At 35.9% G+C, this 14,094-nt stretch overlaps 3 protein-coding genes across 11 annotated transcripts; all 3 read left to right on the forward strand.

The window, feature by feature from the left end:
- The first annotated feature begins 570 nt into the window (after positions 1-570).
- On the forward strand, positions 571-5,612 carry LOC104770225 (squamosa promoter-binding-like protein 7). Of its 9 annotated transcripts, none has more exons than XM_010494618.3 (10): positions 571-1,667; positions 2,131-2,306; positions 2,440-2,669; positions 2,743-2,817; positions 2,919-3,026; positions 3,294-3,411; positions 3,531-3,666; positions 3,887-4,040; positions 4,116-4,691; positions 4,908-5,612. In XM_010494618.3, exons 1-10 carry the CDS (start codon positions 1,072-1,074, stop codon positions 5,208-5,210), a joined length of 2,472 nt encoding a protein of 823 aa, XP_010492920.2. In that variant the 5' UTR covers positions 571-1,071; the 3' UTR covers positions 5,211-5,612. The 9 variants fall into 9 exon arrangements, 7 of the variants coding, with proteins under 7 accessions (XP_010492920.2, XP_010492921.2, XP_087359533.1 ...); XM_010494619.3 differs by having other exon boundaries at positions 573-1,667; positions 2,443-2,669; XR_015592098.1 differs by having other exon boundaries at positions 658-1,667; positions 2,443-2,669; positions 3,868-4,040.
- Positions 5,613-7,885: 2,273 nt separating this feature from the next.
- LOC104770226 (sugar transporter ERD6-like 16) lies at positions 7,886-11,374 on the forward strand. Its single transcript, XM_010494620.3, has 16 exons — positions 7,886-8,155; positions 8,255-8,317; positions 8,442-8,531; positions 8,627-8,686; positions 8,782-8,847; positions 9,033-9,174; positions 9,261-9,325; positions 9,426-9,599; positions 9,710-9,794; positions 9,885-9,931; positions 10,028-10,090; positions 10,170-10,229; positions 10,334-10,387; positions 10,512-10,571; positions 10,720-10,834; positions 10,943-11,374. Exons 1-16 carry the CDS (start codon positions 7,973-7,975, stop codon positions 11,062-11,064), a joined length of 1,449 nt encoding a protein of 482 aa, XP_010492922.1. The 5' UTR covers positions 7,886-7,972; the 3' UTR covers positions 11,065-11,374.
- Positions 11,375-11,410: 36 nt separating this feature from the next.
- LOC104770227 (uncharacterized) lies at positions 11,411-12,292 on the forward strand. Its single transcript, XM_010494621.2, has 2 exons — positions 11,411-11,660; positions 11,745-12,292. The coding sequence occupies exons 1-2, from the start codon at positions 11,510-11,512 to the stop codon at positions 11,882-11,884; spliced, it is 291 nt and encodes a 96-aa protein (XP_010492923.1). The 5' UTR covers positions 11,411-11,509; the 3' UTR covers positions 11,885-12,292.
- Positions 12,293-14,094: the final 1,802 nt, after the last annotated feature.

Below are 14,094 nucleotides of genomic sequence, written 5' to 3' on the forward strand. Positions count from 1 at the left end.
AATGAGACGCGTGTCTATAATCTGGTGGTGTAATATTATTGTAATGACTTGGAGAAATCAGAAGACCAAAATCCACCGTTATTTGTTGGAGAAGGGAGAAGAAAAAAAGAGGCACTTTGGTGGGTCGCTCACGTCCCAAGTAACACTGATCCGGCGTCGTTATCGATAACGATAGATGAACAGTTTGGTTTCCTCAAATTCGCGTAGCTTACACGCGACACTCCTTTCAACCAATCACGTGCTGCCACCATACAACGCGTTTCTCTCACGCCCCGACACACTCCCACGCAGCTCATTTTTTTTCTTTCTCGGTGTCCCAAATTTTTTAAAAAATATTATTCTACGATTTTTAATCCTAGTAACGTTTTAATGTTTTAGTAGTAAAATTAATTGTATAGAAGTATTTTTTATTCGTATGGTGTTCAAAAAAACAAAAAAACTTTATAAGCATTTTAACTGTATTGAAACCTATTGGTTAACTAAAAACATAATGCATCTACATCGGATTTAGAATTTGATGTAACACCTCCTACTGTACTATATAAAATCAACCAGTCCAAAAATAGCACTACATAAAACAAAAAAGAAAGTGATTGGTACAAAACAAAAGTGCTTGTCTATTTATAAGACAACAAAAAAAATGATTCTTAAAATCATATAGTAGTCTTTTCAAGATGAATGAGTTTTCAGCTTTTTCAAAGAATTTGTGAATCAATTAGGTGAAAAAAAAAAAGGAATAGTTATGTGAATACATTATGATAGCACGATTAACAAACTAATAATGATTGTGTTTATTAGTTCAACGAGTTGATTGTTCATTGAGTCATTTCATATACGAAGAATGTAGTAGTAGACTAATCATATTTTTAGATAATTTATTTTATCTTTAGAAATTAGTACAATATTTTATTGTATAATCTGTTTCTCTTTTTTTTTTTCCCCAAAATTTGATGACTTTGTGGAAATTTGTTTACCTAAAACCTTAGAACCAAAATCACCAACTTCCTCCTCTAACAACCAATGGACCTTTCTCTGAGAATTTTATGAAATTGAATTGAAGACTCTCCTCAGATGTCTTCTCTGTCGCAATCTCAATCACCTACGCCTCCGGAGATGGAGATTCAACCTCCTCCTGCATTGGTTAACGATGATCCTTCAACCTATCCCTCCGCTCTCTGGGATTGGGGAGATCTCCTTGACTTCGCCGCCGACGAACGCCTTCTCGTTTCTTTCGATTCTTCCGATCATCTTACTCCTTTCCCTCCCGTTCCTTCTCCTCCTCCTCTTCCTCCTCATCCGCAGCCCCAGCTGATTCCGACTCAGCCTCTCGCGGAATCTGAATCGTATCCTTCTCCTGATGAATCTGGTTCAGGTTCCGATCGGGTTAGGAAGCGAGACCCGAGGTTGATTTGTTCCAATTTCGTTGAAGGTTTGCTTCCTTGTTCGTGTCCTGAGCTTGATCAGAAATTGGAGGAGGCTGAGCTTCCGAAGAAGAAGCGTGTTCGCGGCGGTTCTGGTGTTGCTCGTTGTCAGGTTCCAGGTTGTGAAGTGGATATAAGCGAGCTTAAAGGTTACCATAGGAGGCATAGGGTTTGTCTCCGGTGTGCTAATGCTACCTTTGTTGTGCTTGACGGAGATAATAAGAGATACTGTCAACAGTGTGGCAAGTATGTTTTCCTTTATCCTTCTCTTTCTGTTTATTTGCAAATCTAAGCTTTGATATTTTGAAATGGATTTGATAGCTGAATCCGGGGGTGAGTTGTCTCAGTTTATCGCCTACGCTCTCTCGTGGGCTTTGTGGTTGACTTAGGTGACTATCTTCTGTATTGAATTGAAGTCATTTATTGAGATTTGATTTGCAACATGAAATCATCTAAAAGATCGAATAGAAACTGTTGAATCTTTCATTAGGAAATTGAATAACTTGAGGGAGAGAGACCGTTGATCAGTTTGAAATGATTCCACTGATTTCTCATATCATTTAACCAAGCCTCTTTCTTTAGCATAGGCTGAGCTTAACTGATTTTGCCTCTACCAGCTGTCTACTAGTCAGTATTATTGTTTATGTATGTATGTATTTGCTCCATCTATGCTGTTTCCGTCGTTACAGAGAGTAAACCTATGTGGCAGGTTTCATGTGCTCCCGGACTTTGATGAGGGAAAGCGCAGCTGTCGGAGAAAGCTAGAGCGTCACAACAACAGACGGAAAAGAAAACCTGTAGATAAAGGAGGCGTTGCTACAAAACAACAGCAAGTGCCGCCATCACATAATGATAACAGTGTAATTGATGTTGAGGATGGAAAAGGTATAAGTGAACAGCACAAATCATATTTCACCATGCGGTTTCTTTGTTTTATTTGTTTGCTTTGCATATCAATGTTTAAGCTCTCTCTTGGAAATTCAAGCTGATTTTGCTTTCCTATGTTATTATCTTAAAGCAGATAATACATGCTCTAGTGACCAGAGACCAGAACAAGAGGCTTCATTGATTTTTGAAGATGGGCATATTCCCGCTCAGGGTTCTGTACCCTTTACCCATAGCATCAACGCAGACAACTTTGTCTCTGTTACAGGTTCGGGTGAACCTCAGCCAGATGAAGGAATGAATGATACAAAATTTGAACTTTCACCTTCCGGTGGTGACAACAAAAGCGCTTATTCAACTGTGGTGGGTCCTCTTCTCCCACTCTTACATCAAAAAGTTTTGTGCGCTTTATGAACTAATTTTCAATTCATTGTAGTGCCCAACGGGTCGGATCTCATTCAAGCTCTACGACTGGAATCCAGCAGAGTTCCCTCGGAGACTACGTCATCAAGTATTCTCAAGAATTATATATTACAGTTTAGTGTTCGGAGACTATGTTTACATTTACAGTATCTCAAAGAACTAATATCATGTGATGAACTGAATTTGCAGATATTCCAATGGTTGTCCACCATGCCTGTTGAGCTGGAGGGTTATATCCGTCCAGGATGTACAATTTTGACCGTCTTTATAGCAATGCCAGAGATTATGTGGGCGAAGGTACATTCTTTTATCTTTTTTCTCATCAATTCTATGTTCTTGGTGCCGCACACAACATAAAGAAAATCTGTCTCTATGCACCTGTTTCTCTCTTAAGTACCATTATACCGTCTATGTTTTTGTGTGACCTGGAGCTCTTTTTTTCTAAAATTTGTGCATATTTGTAAGCTTGTGGCATGTAGAGAGAAAATCCAGACTGATTATCTCTTCATATGAGCTCTCACCTTGATTTTACACTGTAATAATTTTTCCTTTCTGTTCCTTCAGTTGTCTAAAGATCCTGTGGCATATCTGGATGAATTTATTCTTAAACCTGGAAAGATGCTATTTGGAAGAGGCTCGATGACTGTCTATTTGAACAACATGATTTTCCGTCTTATTAAAGGCAAGTTGATGTGCTCTACTTGTTTTCTCTGTTTTTCTTTCTCCCTGTCGTACTGGATAATCATTAATTGTGATCTAGACACTTTTGGTATGAGTGCTTATTTATTTTGGTTTTGATAGGTGGAACATCATTAAAGAGAGTCGATGTAAAATTAGAGTCACCGAAACTACAGTTTGTGTATCCTACATGTTTTGAAGCTGGAAAACCAATAGAACTTGTTGTTTGTGGACAAAACCTTCTGCAACCCAAATGCCGGTATGTATGTCAACCTAATTTTGATCTATGCTTGGGGTCTTTCGCGTTTTTAGTTCTGTCGTATACCTCATATGATCATGCTGATATTGCAAGAAACTTCAAAATGTTGCATTTGGATTACTACTATCATTTGTTGGTTTGATTTCTTTCACTTGTGACCACTAAGATATTCTAGATATGAAATAATAATGCAGCTTACAGATAACTATTTTTGTTGTAGGTTTCTCGTGTCTTTTTCTGGGAAGTACTTACCACATAATTATTCTGTTGTACCTACACCGGCGCAGGATGAGAAACGTTCTTGTAATAACAAGTTCTACAAGATCAATATTGTGAATTCTGACCCTAATCTCTTTGGCCCTGCTTTTGTCGAGGTACTCATTTTTTTAATGATAAACATTTTTACAAGTAGCTTTCTTTAATACGGTCCTCCTCCAATCCTTTTGTAGGTTGAAAATGAATCTGGCTTATCAAATTTCATACCTCTAATTATTGGAGATGAATCTATCTGCTCCGAAATGAAACAAATAGAGCAGAAGTTCAATGCTACTCTAGTTCCAGAGGGACAAGAAGTCACCGCTTGCTGCTCTTCGACTTGCTGTTGCAGTGATTTTGGGGAGAGACAGAGCACTTTTAGTGGCCTCTTGTTAGATATTGCATGGTCAGTTAAGGTGCCCTCTGCAGAATGCACTGAGAAAAGAATAAACCGATGTCAGATTAAAAGATACAATAGAGTTTTGAATTATCTAATACAAAATAACTCGTCGTCAATCTTGGGAAACGTACTGCACAATCTGGAAGCTTTGGTGAAAAAAATGGAGCCAGACAGTCTTGTTCACTGTACCTGTGACTGCGACGTGAAGCTTCTACATGAAAATATGAATTTGGCGAGTGACGCTAACAGAAAGCATCAAATCCATGAAGAGTCAAAGGTGACCCCAGGGAATGTTCTTCCTTCATCAGGTTGCTGTTGTAAGAGCAGTTTCCAGAAGGATAAACCATCAACAATAGTAAACTTCAATCAGGTTTTTCACTAATATCTGATTATCCCTTTTCTCCTGTTTGATCGATACTAGACTCTGCCCACAATCTTCACTTGTCTTGCACATTTTGTTTTCTTGCTCCACTTCTGATAATTAAGTTTGTGTTTCCTGATATCTTTGGCACGATATGACGATATTACTAGAGTCTGCGCAGTCTTGTGTTTGTTTCTTAATGCCCTCCATTCGTTATGTTGACAGGATCCGGAAGCAGGATTAGATTGTAAAGAGAGGATACAGGCAGACTGTTCACCAGATATTGGTGGAAAAGAGACTGATCCTCTTTTAAACAAAGAGGTTGTCATGAACGTAAAAGACATAGGAGACTGGCCAAGGAAGTCATGTATACCATTACACTCCACCCTAACATACAGGTCCCGTCAAACTGTTTTCTTAATCGCTACATTCGCTGTCTGTTTTGCGGTATGTGCGGTTCTCTATCATCCAAACAAGGTCACACAGCTTGCAGTGGCAATCCGGACAAGATTGGCACACAAACTTTGAATAAAATTTCAATTAAAGAGACTCTCATTTTAACCATACTAAGGTGTGTTCATCAAAAGCTTGAAGAGGGAAAGTTGTCTCAGCTTTCAACAGAGCTCAGCTACAGCTTCTCAGAGAGATTCCTCTTTGGAAAGAGACAAGATGGCTCATGATCAGATGAGTACTTGACTCTTTCTCTGTGTTCTTCTTCCCAATTTCTTAAAAGACTGGTGATGCTGCTGCAGTTGTAATAACAGGAAATGGTCTGATCAGTGATTGATTATATCCCTCATCGAATAGTGTATATTAGGGTTTGCTTTCGCTCACTGTAACCTCTTTTTTTTTTTTTTTTTTTGTTACTTGGTCAAAGAAATGATTCTTGAACAAACCCTAATCGTAATCTTGTGCATTTTTCTGCTTCAAGCAATGGCTCGGCTCCTGAGACTTCTCCCTTATTTATATTTGGCCAACTCTAGGATCACGATTTAACTTTGTCTTTGATTATATTCAATCCAAATAAACTAACATGTAGCAATCTTTGTGAAAGCCTAACGTCTTGCACTCTTGCTGCTGCGTTGTTCTGTAAACGATGCCGTTTGTTCTTTTTGCAATGTAAGAATATCGATCGTTCTAAATCTTAAAAAATCAAGAATATTCTGCTTTTGTTTGCATAAAATATCATTGTCTACAGAAAGCTTTTTAATAACTAACTGATAAATAATTGTGTGTAGGAAGATAGTTGAGATAGTATCATAGTAGTTCTGTTTCTAAGTGCTACTGTATTCAAATGCATGTTGGATTGAGAAATCGGCACTGAGATGATCACTTGCAACATGGAACGCAAATGGGGTAGAAAAAGACAAAGGATGTTAGATTTGAAAACAGTGAAGAGAGACACACATATGGAAATGCGTCAGTTCTGAGTCATATATTTTGGTAAACGACAACATTCTAACTATTTATTAAAGGTGAATTTGCTGTATAACCAAATAAAAAAAAACTATAAAAAGATATACTCTCTCCGTTCTAGTTTAACTGTCGTTTAAGGTTTTTGCACACAAATTAAGAAAACTATTAAATTTTATATTTTGTCCTTCATTAATATATTTTATAATTTTTTCATTGGTTCAAACTTTAAAACAGCAGGGATAAGATTGAATATTCATCAAACATCTGTATTGAAAATCTAAAACGACAACTAATATGAAACAAAAATTAAATCTTAGAACGACAACTAAATTAGAACGGAGGGAGTAGCATACTATTTGAAAAAATTAAAAAAATAATAAATAGAACAATTAAAATTACCATTTTAATGTTGGCTTGGTGGTAGACTGGTAGTGATGATAATGGGGTGGTGGTCAGAGGTGGATAGGGTGGTAGACGGTGGTGGTGGCCGGAGGTGGGACGGTGGCCAGAGGTGGGGTGGTGGTTGTGGCCGGAGTTTGGCCGGAGTTTGGATGGAGGTTGGCCGAAAGTTGGCCATAGGTTGACCCAAGGTTGGCCAGAAGCTGGCCATAGGTTGACCGGAGGTTGGCCGGAGGATGGGTGGTGGCCAGAAGTCGGAGATGATAGAAGAAGTGGTGGTGGTTAGAAAAAAATAAATAAAAAAAGAAAACAAAAAGGCATAACCTGTCATTAATACATAAATATAGAGAATATAATTGATTAGTGGTTAGTTTGTGAATTATAGTTTTTTTTGGGTTATTAATTGGCTTTAGATGTATACACCTTTCTTCAAACGCTAGCTTTAACGTGCTAATTTTAACATAAACTAACTTATTTTTTTGGTTGAAAAACTAATTTATTTTGCCTTGAGAAGTTTGCGCAAACGTAGAAGCCTTTCTCTTGAACAAAATAAAATTATTAGAGATTACTTGGACGTATGCAAGACATGTTTGTATAAAGTTTTTTTTTTTTTTTTTTTGTAAAGTATAAAGTTCATTATACTTTTGCCGTTAATAATTAGGTTAGTACGTATTTCTTTCTCCCTAGATAAATATATGCATGCATTTGTTCAACAATTTTAATCACGTCTCGTCATTAAAATAGAAGGATATACTAAAACGTCGGATTAGAAAAGTCCATGATACCTCAAATCGACGGCATGAATAGAACGGGGCAACAAATATCTGTGGAAAGACTAATTTTGATGAGATTTTTATCTTTCTTCCGAACAATTGAGAAGGTTGAAAGCTGACAATTAATTAGTAATTCTATCTATTACAAAATTACATAAAGCTTAACCATTAAACACCAACAAAAGCTAAGATAAAATAAAAATATCTTAAACTTAGCTATGTAAGATTAGAAGAACATATGGACAAATTTAGCTGATACGCGTACCCTGGTCGCAATCAGCCAATCACTATGGCTAGTTAAGTAAAACTGAGACCCACATGGTAATATATCAACATAAAAATCAAGAAATCATTTTCAAAACAATTTTGATAGAGAATGACAAGGTTCAACGAAAATAAGAAACTTAAATAGTAAAAAAAGATCAGAGCCATGTAAGTGACAGCTTCAATCCCACATGAGCACTCTTTTTTTTGTCAGTACTAATCTCAATCATTATCGCATTTTTAATATTTTATTTATCTAATTTGCCGTCGAAGGACAAATATCTTAAATATCTTCGTCCCATGTCGAGACTTTACATACATGTATTACCTATAAATACCCATTTCACGAACCTGACTCTTCACATCTCTCTCTCTAACTCTTCCCTTGAATATTTTCTCCTCTCAAAGAGTTAAGAGTTAGAGAGAGAGAGAGATAGGATGGCAATTAGGGAAATCAAAGATGTAGAGAGGGGTGACATAGCAAATAATGTTGAGGATCTAGGGAAACCATTTTTGACTGATCGAGATGATGAAAAAGAGAGTGAGGTTAATGAATCCTACTTGATGGTTATCTTCAGCACTTTTGTTGCTGTCTGTGGCTCCTTTGAGTTCGGCTCTTGTGTAAGTTTTGGCTTTAGAGACAAACTCTGTTTCAACCTCTGTCTTAATTAGTTCTCATGCACTCTTAGATTTTTTTCTTTTTTAATTATTTGTTAAAAGGTTGGATACTCAGCGCCTACTCAGGCATCTATCAGACAAGATCTCAATCTCTCCATTGCAGAGGTTTGTGTCTATACTTCTGGATTAACCAAAGTTTTCTTCCCTGTTTTTCTTGTTTTGTCAACTAGAATTTTCAAATTTTGTAGTTTATATTTATACGCATAATTAATGTGTGTGAAACATGCAGTTCTCCATGTTTGGATCCATCTTAACAATAGGTGCAATGATTGGTGCTGTTATGAGTGGGAAAATTTCAGATTTCTCCGGCCGAAAAGGGGTAAATTAATCTTTCCCAATCCCAAACTTAATTGGCCAGTATTAACATTTTCAAAATACCAATATTTATTTACTGTATGTTAACACTCATATCAGGCTATGAGAACCTCAGCTTGCTTCTGCATCACAGGTTGGCTCGCTGTCTTCTTCTCCAAGGTATTTAAATCTACACCTAATAAATACCTATTTTTCGACTATTTGCAACACTGGAAACTTGTATGGATTTTGATGTTAATTAAAATGTGGTGCAGGGTGCTTTGCTACTTGATGTAGGAAGGTTCTTTACAGGATATGGGATTGGAGTTTTTTCTTATGTGGTAAGTTACTCGCTTTTTTTTTACTGAAGTAAATATATAACCCTTTGAAATCAATTTTTTTATGTAGTAGTCAGTCAAAGATAAATAGATGATTGTAATTCTACTACTTTTGGTAAATTATGTTGATGTTTATCTCTGTACATAAAAACTCTCAGTCTTAGAACTAAATGAATCAATAAAAACAGGTCCCTGTGTACATTGCTGAGATATCTCCCAAGCACCTCCGAGGTGGACTCACAACACTGAACCAACTCATGATTGTGATCGGTTCATCAGTTTCTTTCTTGATCGGATCTCTCATTTCTTGGAAAACTCTTGCCCTAACTGGTAAATTTTCCTCTGTTTCTTGTTTAATCTTTAGGTTTAGTTCCCTTCGGAAAACTGATCAATCTTTGTGTTTTTGGTCTTACAAGGACTCGCTCCCTGCATTGTTTTGCTCGTTGGATTGTGCTTCATACCCGAATCTCCTCGATGGCTGGTAATTTTCACTTTCTTATTCATGATTTTTGTAGGCCTTTTCTACAAATAAGTTTCTAAAAACATCATTTAAAAAAACTTTCATGCTCTTGCTTTTCCAGGCAAAAGCAGGCCGTGAGAAAGAGTTCCGCATAGCCCTACAAAAGCTGCGAGGAAAAGATACAGATATCGCAAATGAAGCAGAAGGTATTCAAGTCTCGATTCAAGCTTTAGAGATTCTTCCAAAAGCAAGAATCCAAGATCTTGTTTCCAAGAAATATGGTCGATCTGTCATCGTAAGTTTAACTCAAAGCCAAAAGCAAAAACTTATCAATCACTTGTGTATATTTTATTCAGTTAACTCAAATGTTTTAGAAAGTTAAATGTGTTTTCTTTTTTTCTTCAGATTGGTGTTTCCCTGATGGTATTCCAACAGTTTGTGGGAATCAACGGGATCGGATTCTACGCAAGCGAAACGTTTGTAAAAGCTGGTATATAAGAAAGATTGACCTCAATAACTAGTCTTGAATTAGAACCAAGTTTAGTTTAGATTCTAACATAAGTCTTTAAAACACTTACAGGATTTTCGTCTGGGAAGCTCGGAACAATCGCTATCGCTTGTGTTCAGGTGCATTAGCATAAACGTTTTTGCTTCAGTCAATATTCTTCTCTAAAATAATTTGTATTTTCACTACTTTAACACAGATCGAATCGTTGTTAACAGGTGCCGATAACTGTTCTTGGAACAATCTTGATAGACAAAACTGGAAGAAGGCCACTAATAATGGTAAAATATTTTTACTTTAAGAAAAGGGTTCTGAGTCCCAATGTTCAGTTTTATATATATAGACCAAATGTTTCTGCAGATTTCAGCTGGTGGTATCTTCTTGGGATGTATTCTCACAGGCACATCTTTCTTCCTCAAGGTCCATATCATAAACCCTAGCTAAACCCTGTTTTTTGCTAGTAATCTATTCGTTTGTACGTTAATTTAAATCGTAACATCGATTCTAAAATGTTTGTGAATCAGGGACAAAACTTGTTGCTTGACTGGGTTCCTATGTTAGCCGTTGGAGGTGTACTTGTAAGTTAAATATTAGTACTTACTTAATACCAGAAACAGAACGCAAGTACAGAGCTGTGTGTTAAACTTTTAGTATAGTCCATGATACTAGTATTAAAAATCCTGTCTTTTCTTCACTATTCAGATCTATGTAGCTGCTTTCTCCATCGGAATGGGACCTGTTCCTTGGGTGATAATGTCGGAGGTATGGTACTATAGTTCCTTGTGTAAAAAGTAACATTGTTTAAAAACGGAGACGTTACTTGTGTAGGAAGTTACTTTGTTTACAAACAGAGTCAATACTTTAAGTAAAGTAAACACTGAATTTGGAGCTCTGTTCATCCCAAACGCAGATATTTCCGATAAACGTGAAGGGAATCGCAGGAAGCTTAGTGGTACTGGTGAATTGGTCTGGTGCTTGGGCTGTTTCTTACACATTCAACTTCCTCATGAGCTGGAGCTCTCCAGGTACATTCTTAATGGCTTGTTTGGGATTGGGAGAATTGTGTGTTGTAACCCTGTTTTCGAAACGTTAAACTGAGACAAAGCGATTTGTTTTTTTTTTTGTTTGTGTAGGTACATTCTACATATACTCCGCATTTGCAGCCATGACGATAATCTTTGTGGCAAAGATGGTGCCTGAGACAAAAGGGAAGACACTAGAAGAGATCCAAACTTGTATCCGAAGAGAACCATAAGCTGGGATTTATAGGAATTTTATCAAAACGAGTAGAGTTTTTTTCCAAAATGTTGAGCTCAAGGCGGAGTAGAGTAAAAGTGTCGCCGGAAGATAAACGAATGTTTTATAGAATAGGTTTTTATTTGTATTTTTGTTCACTTTTGAGTTATCAATTTTAGGTTTTGATTGTTTGTTATATGGTGTTTAATGTTTCCGCATGCTTTTCCGAAAGCATTTACGTGTGCATGTAACTCTCAGCGATCCAGAGGTTTTGGTTATAGTGGTTACCCATATAGAATAAAATTACCGTATGATCCCTCTCTTCTTAACTATAATGTTGATGACGTGGCGTAGTTTAATATTCTCAATCATTCTTTTATTATTATCTTTTTGGGAATTTTTTTTGTTATAGTTTTTTTCTCTGTTTTCACGAATTTGGATCACTCGAAGTCGAAGAAGATACAATGGCGTCTCCATCATCAGCGAGAATCTGGTTCCGTATAGTGATTCTAATCGGTTTAATGGTGGTTCTGTTCTACGTCGGCCGTCCTCTCTACTGGAAGATCTCCGCCACTATCCATGATATCCGTCACAACAAGCAATCAGTCAGAGAAGGTAAAAAAAAACACACACACATAAACACTCTGTTTCTGAGATGGATTCTTGAATTTTACCGATTGGGTGTTGTTTTGGAAACAGGTATATCGCAGATCGTACAAGAAGCGCAGAGATCGGTGGGATGGTACCACCACGACGAGTCGGATTCAGGTTTCCGAGAAGGAGGTCACATCAAGAAATCATCTGGAGTTTCTTCTTCTCGGAGGTTTCTCTTCGCCTGAGAGATCAGTGATAAAATTTTCTCCTCTGTACTACTGTGTTCTTTTTGGTTGAGATGTGAAAAAAGCAAATAGGATCTGATCATGCTATGAGTGTGTGTTTGATCAGAACATAGTCGGTTAGATCAATCAAACAAGTTATGGTATTAACGGGTTTTGTTTTTGGCTTGCAGTAACCAAACTGTCTTCTAGCTAGTGTATGGGATTTTTTTGCTTTTGAGTTTTGAGTATTATTTACATGATCTGTTTTAGTTTCTTATTAGCTGCTTCTTTGATGGTTTTGATCAGACTATAGTCTCGTACTCTGGTAGGTAGTCAGATCATCAAACAAGTGTCTCACATTTGTAAGTGTGTTTCTGCGTCTTATAAGTTGTTTTGTCGAACTAGAAAGCATGAGAAAATTTGTTTCAATGAGTGGTGCAAACTGATATAGAACTCGTTCGGTGTATGAACGTTCGAGGAGTCGTCAAGCTCTTTTGCATTCGTTGAATCTACCAAATACAAAGAAGTAAATAGTAAATGGTCTCAAAAGCACTTTTGAAAACAATTAAACAAACTAATTTACTCACTGTCTCATTATATTTAGACACAGTGCAAAATAAATGAAGAAAATTTTACCAAATTTTACAACTAATTAAAGAAACCAACTGAATATTTTACCAAATTATCTTATATATAATAAAACACCATTTAAGATGCAGTAAGAAAACATCAAACTAATGTTTAAGGAAACAAAAAAAAAAGCTGCATATAATTGTCCAGTTTTTATTATCTATAACATCATTTGAAATGACTTGTTCCTAATGTTTCTTACTAAGATTGATAATGTTACATATCCGATTACCCATTACGGATTAGACCATGAAGTAATCGAAGTTATTGTTGAACAAAAAAAAAAGACCATGATATTAAACCTTTCAACATGGATATGGTTTGATGTTTATTTGCCGGCTAGATCTTATCCAATGATAAAAGCAAAAACAAAAAAAAACAAAAACAATATGTATGCAAAAGGGGCGATGTATATGTATAATTTTCATCTTGGTGGAGACAGATTTGAGTTGTTTAGTAATATAAACGTAAGCACTTTGGTTAATCAAAGTGATTATGAGTAATTCTTTCAATTAAACAACTTAAGTCAAGCAAAAAACTTTAAGAAAGAGAGATCTTTTTCATACACTTACTATCATTATGGGCCAAAAAACTCAAGTGGGTTTTGACCAAACTGAATCATCAAACTCCAACAAAACAAAGCACGTTACCTTTTGGTGCACACGAATATTCTTCTATCAATTAGTTTTGTATCTTCGATATGTTGATTTACTATTTCTACATCCTGAATTGATGTGTTTGCAGTACCACTGGACTGATCATACGACTGTTTGAATAAAAAGTTATTGTTATGCAAGTATTTAAATTTGTGACAGCTATAGTAATGACTAATGAGAAAAACGATAAATAATCATGAGTTGGACAAAACTTTTGATTTATATTTCTTTTGTATTCGAGAGTATGTACATCTAGTTTTCATAATGTAACAATCCGTACTTGAATTTGTAGATATCCAAAATTTTGAGGTAATTAAGATTTCTGAACATTTATCAGATCAAGCAAGATATTTAAAGTTAATTTCCCCTTTAGTTTGTAGTGATGCTAAGCATGCAAAGTTATGTCCAACTCGAGATTTTTCAATACATATAATTCTCCATTATTGATGAAAAGACTGAAAGAGATAATGTGGGGACCTCCATTCGACCTAGAAAACTTCAATTTTGCGAGCTACTACTACTACTATCCTAAGCTTATTCTGATTCACATAATTAAGATTTAAGAGTAATAATTCAAATGAAAATATATATTTTTCGTCTCAAATAGTGAAATAGATTACATAGTTGTCCTACAAACGGAATGTTAAAATATCCGAAAATGAAACCATTATACCGTTTTATCCGTTTATCGGAAGTTTTGAATTACCATTTACCACCCTTTGGATAAACTTTTCAATTAATATTGTCATATCTTTTTGAAAGTTAAAACTATAATGGGAAATATTCACAAAATCATAAAGCTGGATCTTCCGATTTTTTTTTTTTTTTTTTTTTGTTAAAGGATATTCAATTAATAAACATATAATGTCCAATGAGCTATTTCCGGAGTAGGCCCATATACATAAATCTCTAGGGTCCAACTCATTTATAGTTAACCAAAACTAA

Source organism: Camelina sativa, chromosome 20 (genome assembly GCF_030686135.1).
Source record: "Camelina sativa cultivar CO46 ecotype springtype chromosome 20, ASM3068613v1".
NCBI classification, from domain to species: domain Eukaryota; kingdom Viridiplantae; phylum Streptophyta; class Magnoliopsida; order Brassicales; family Brassicaceae; genus Camelina; species Camelina sativa.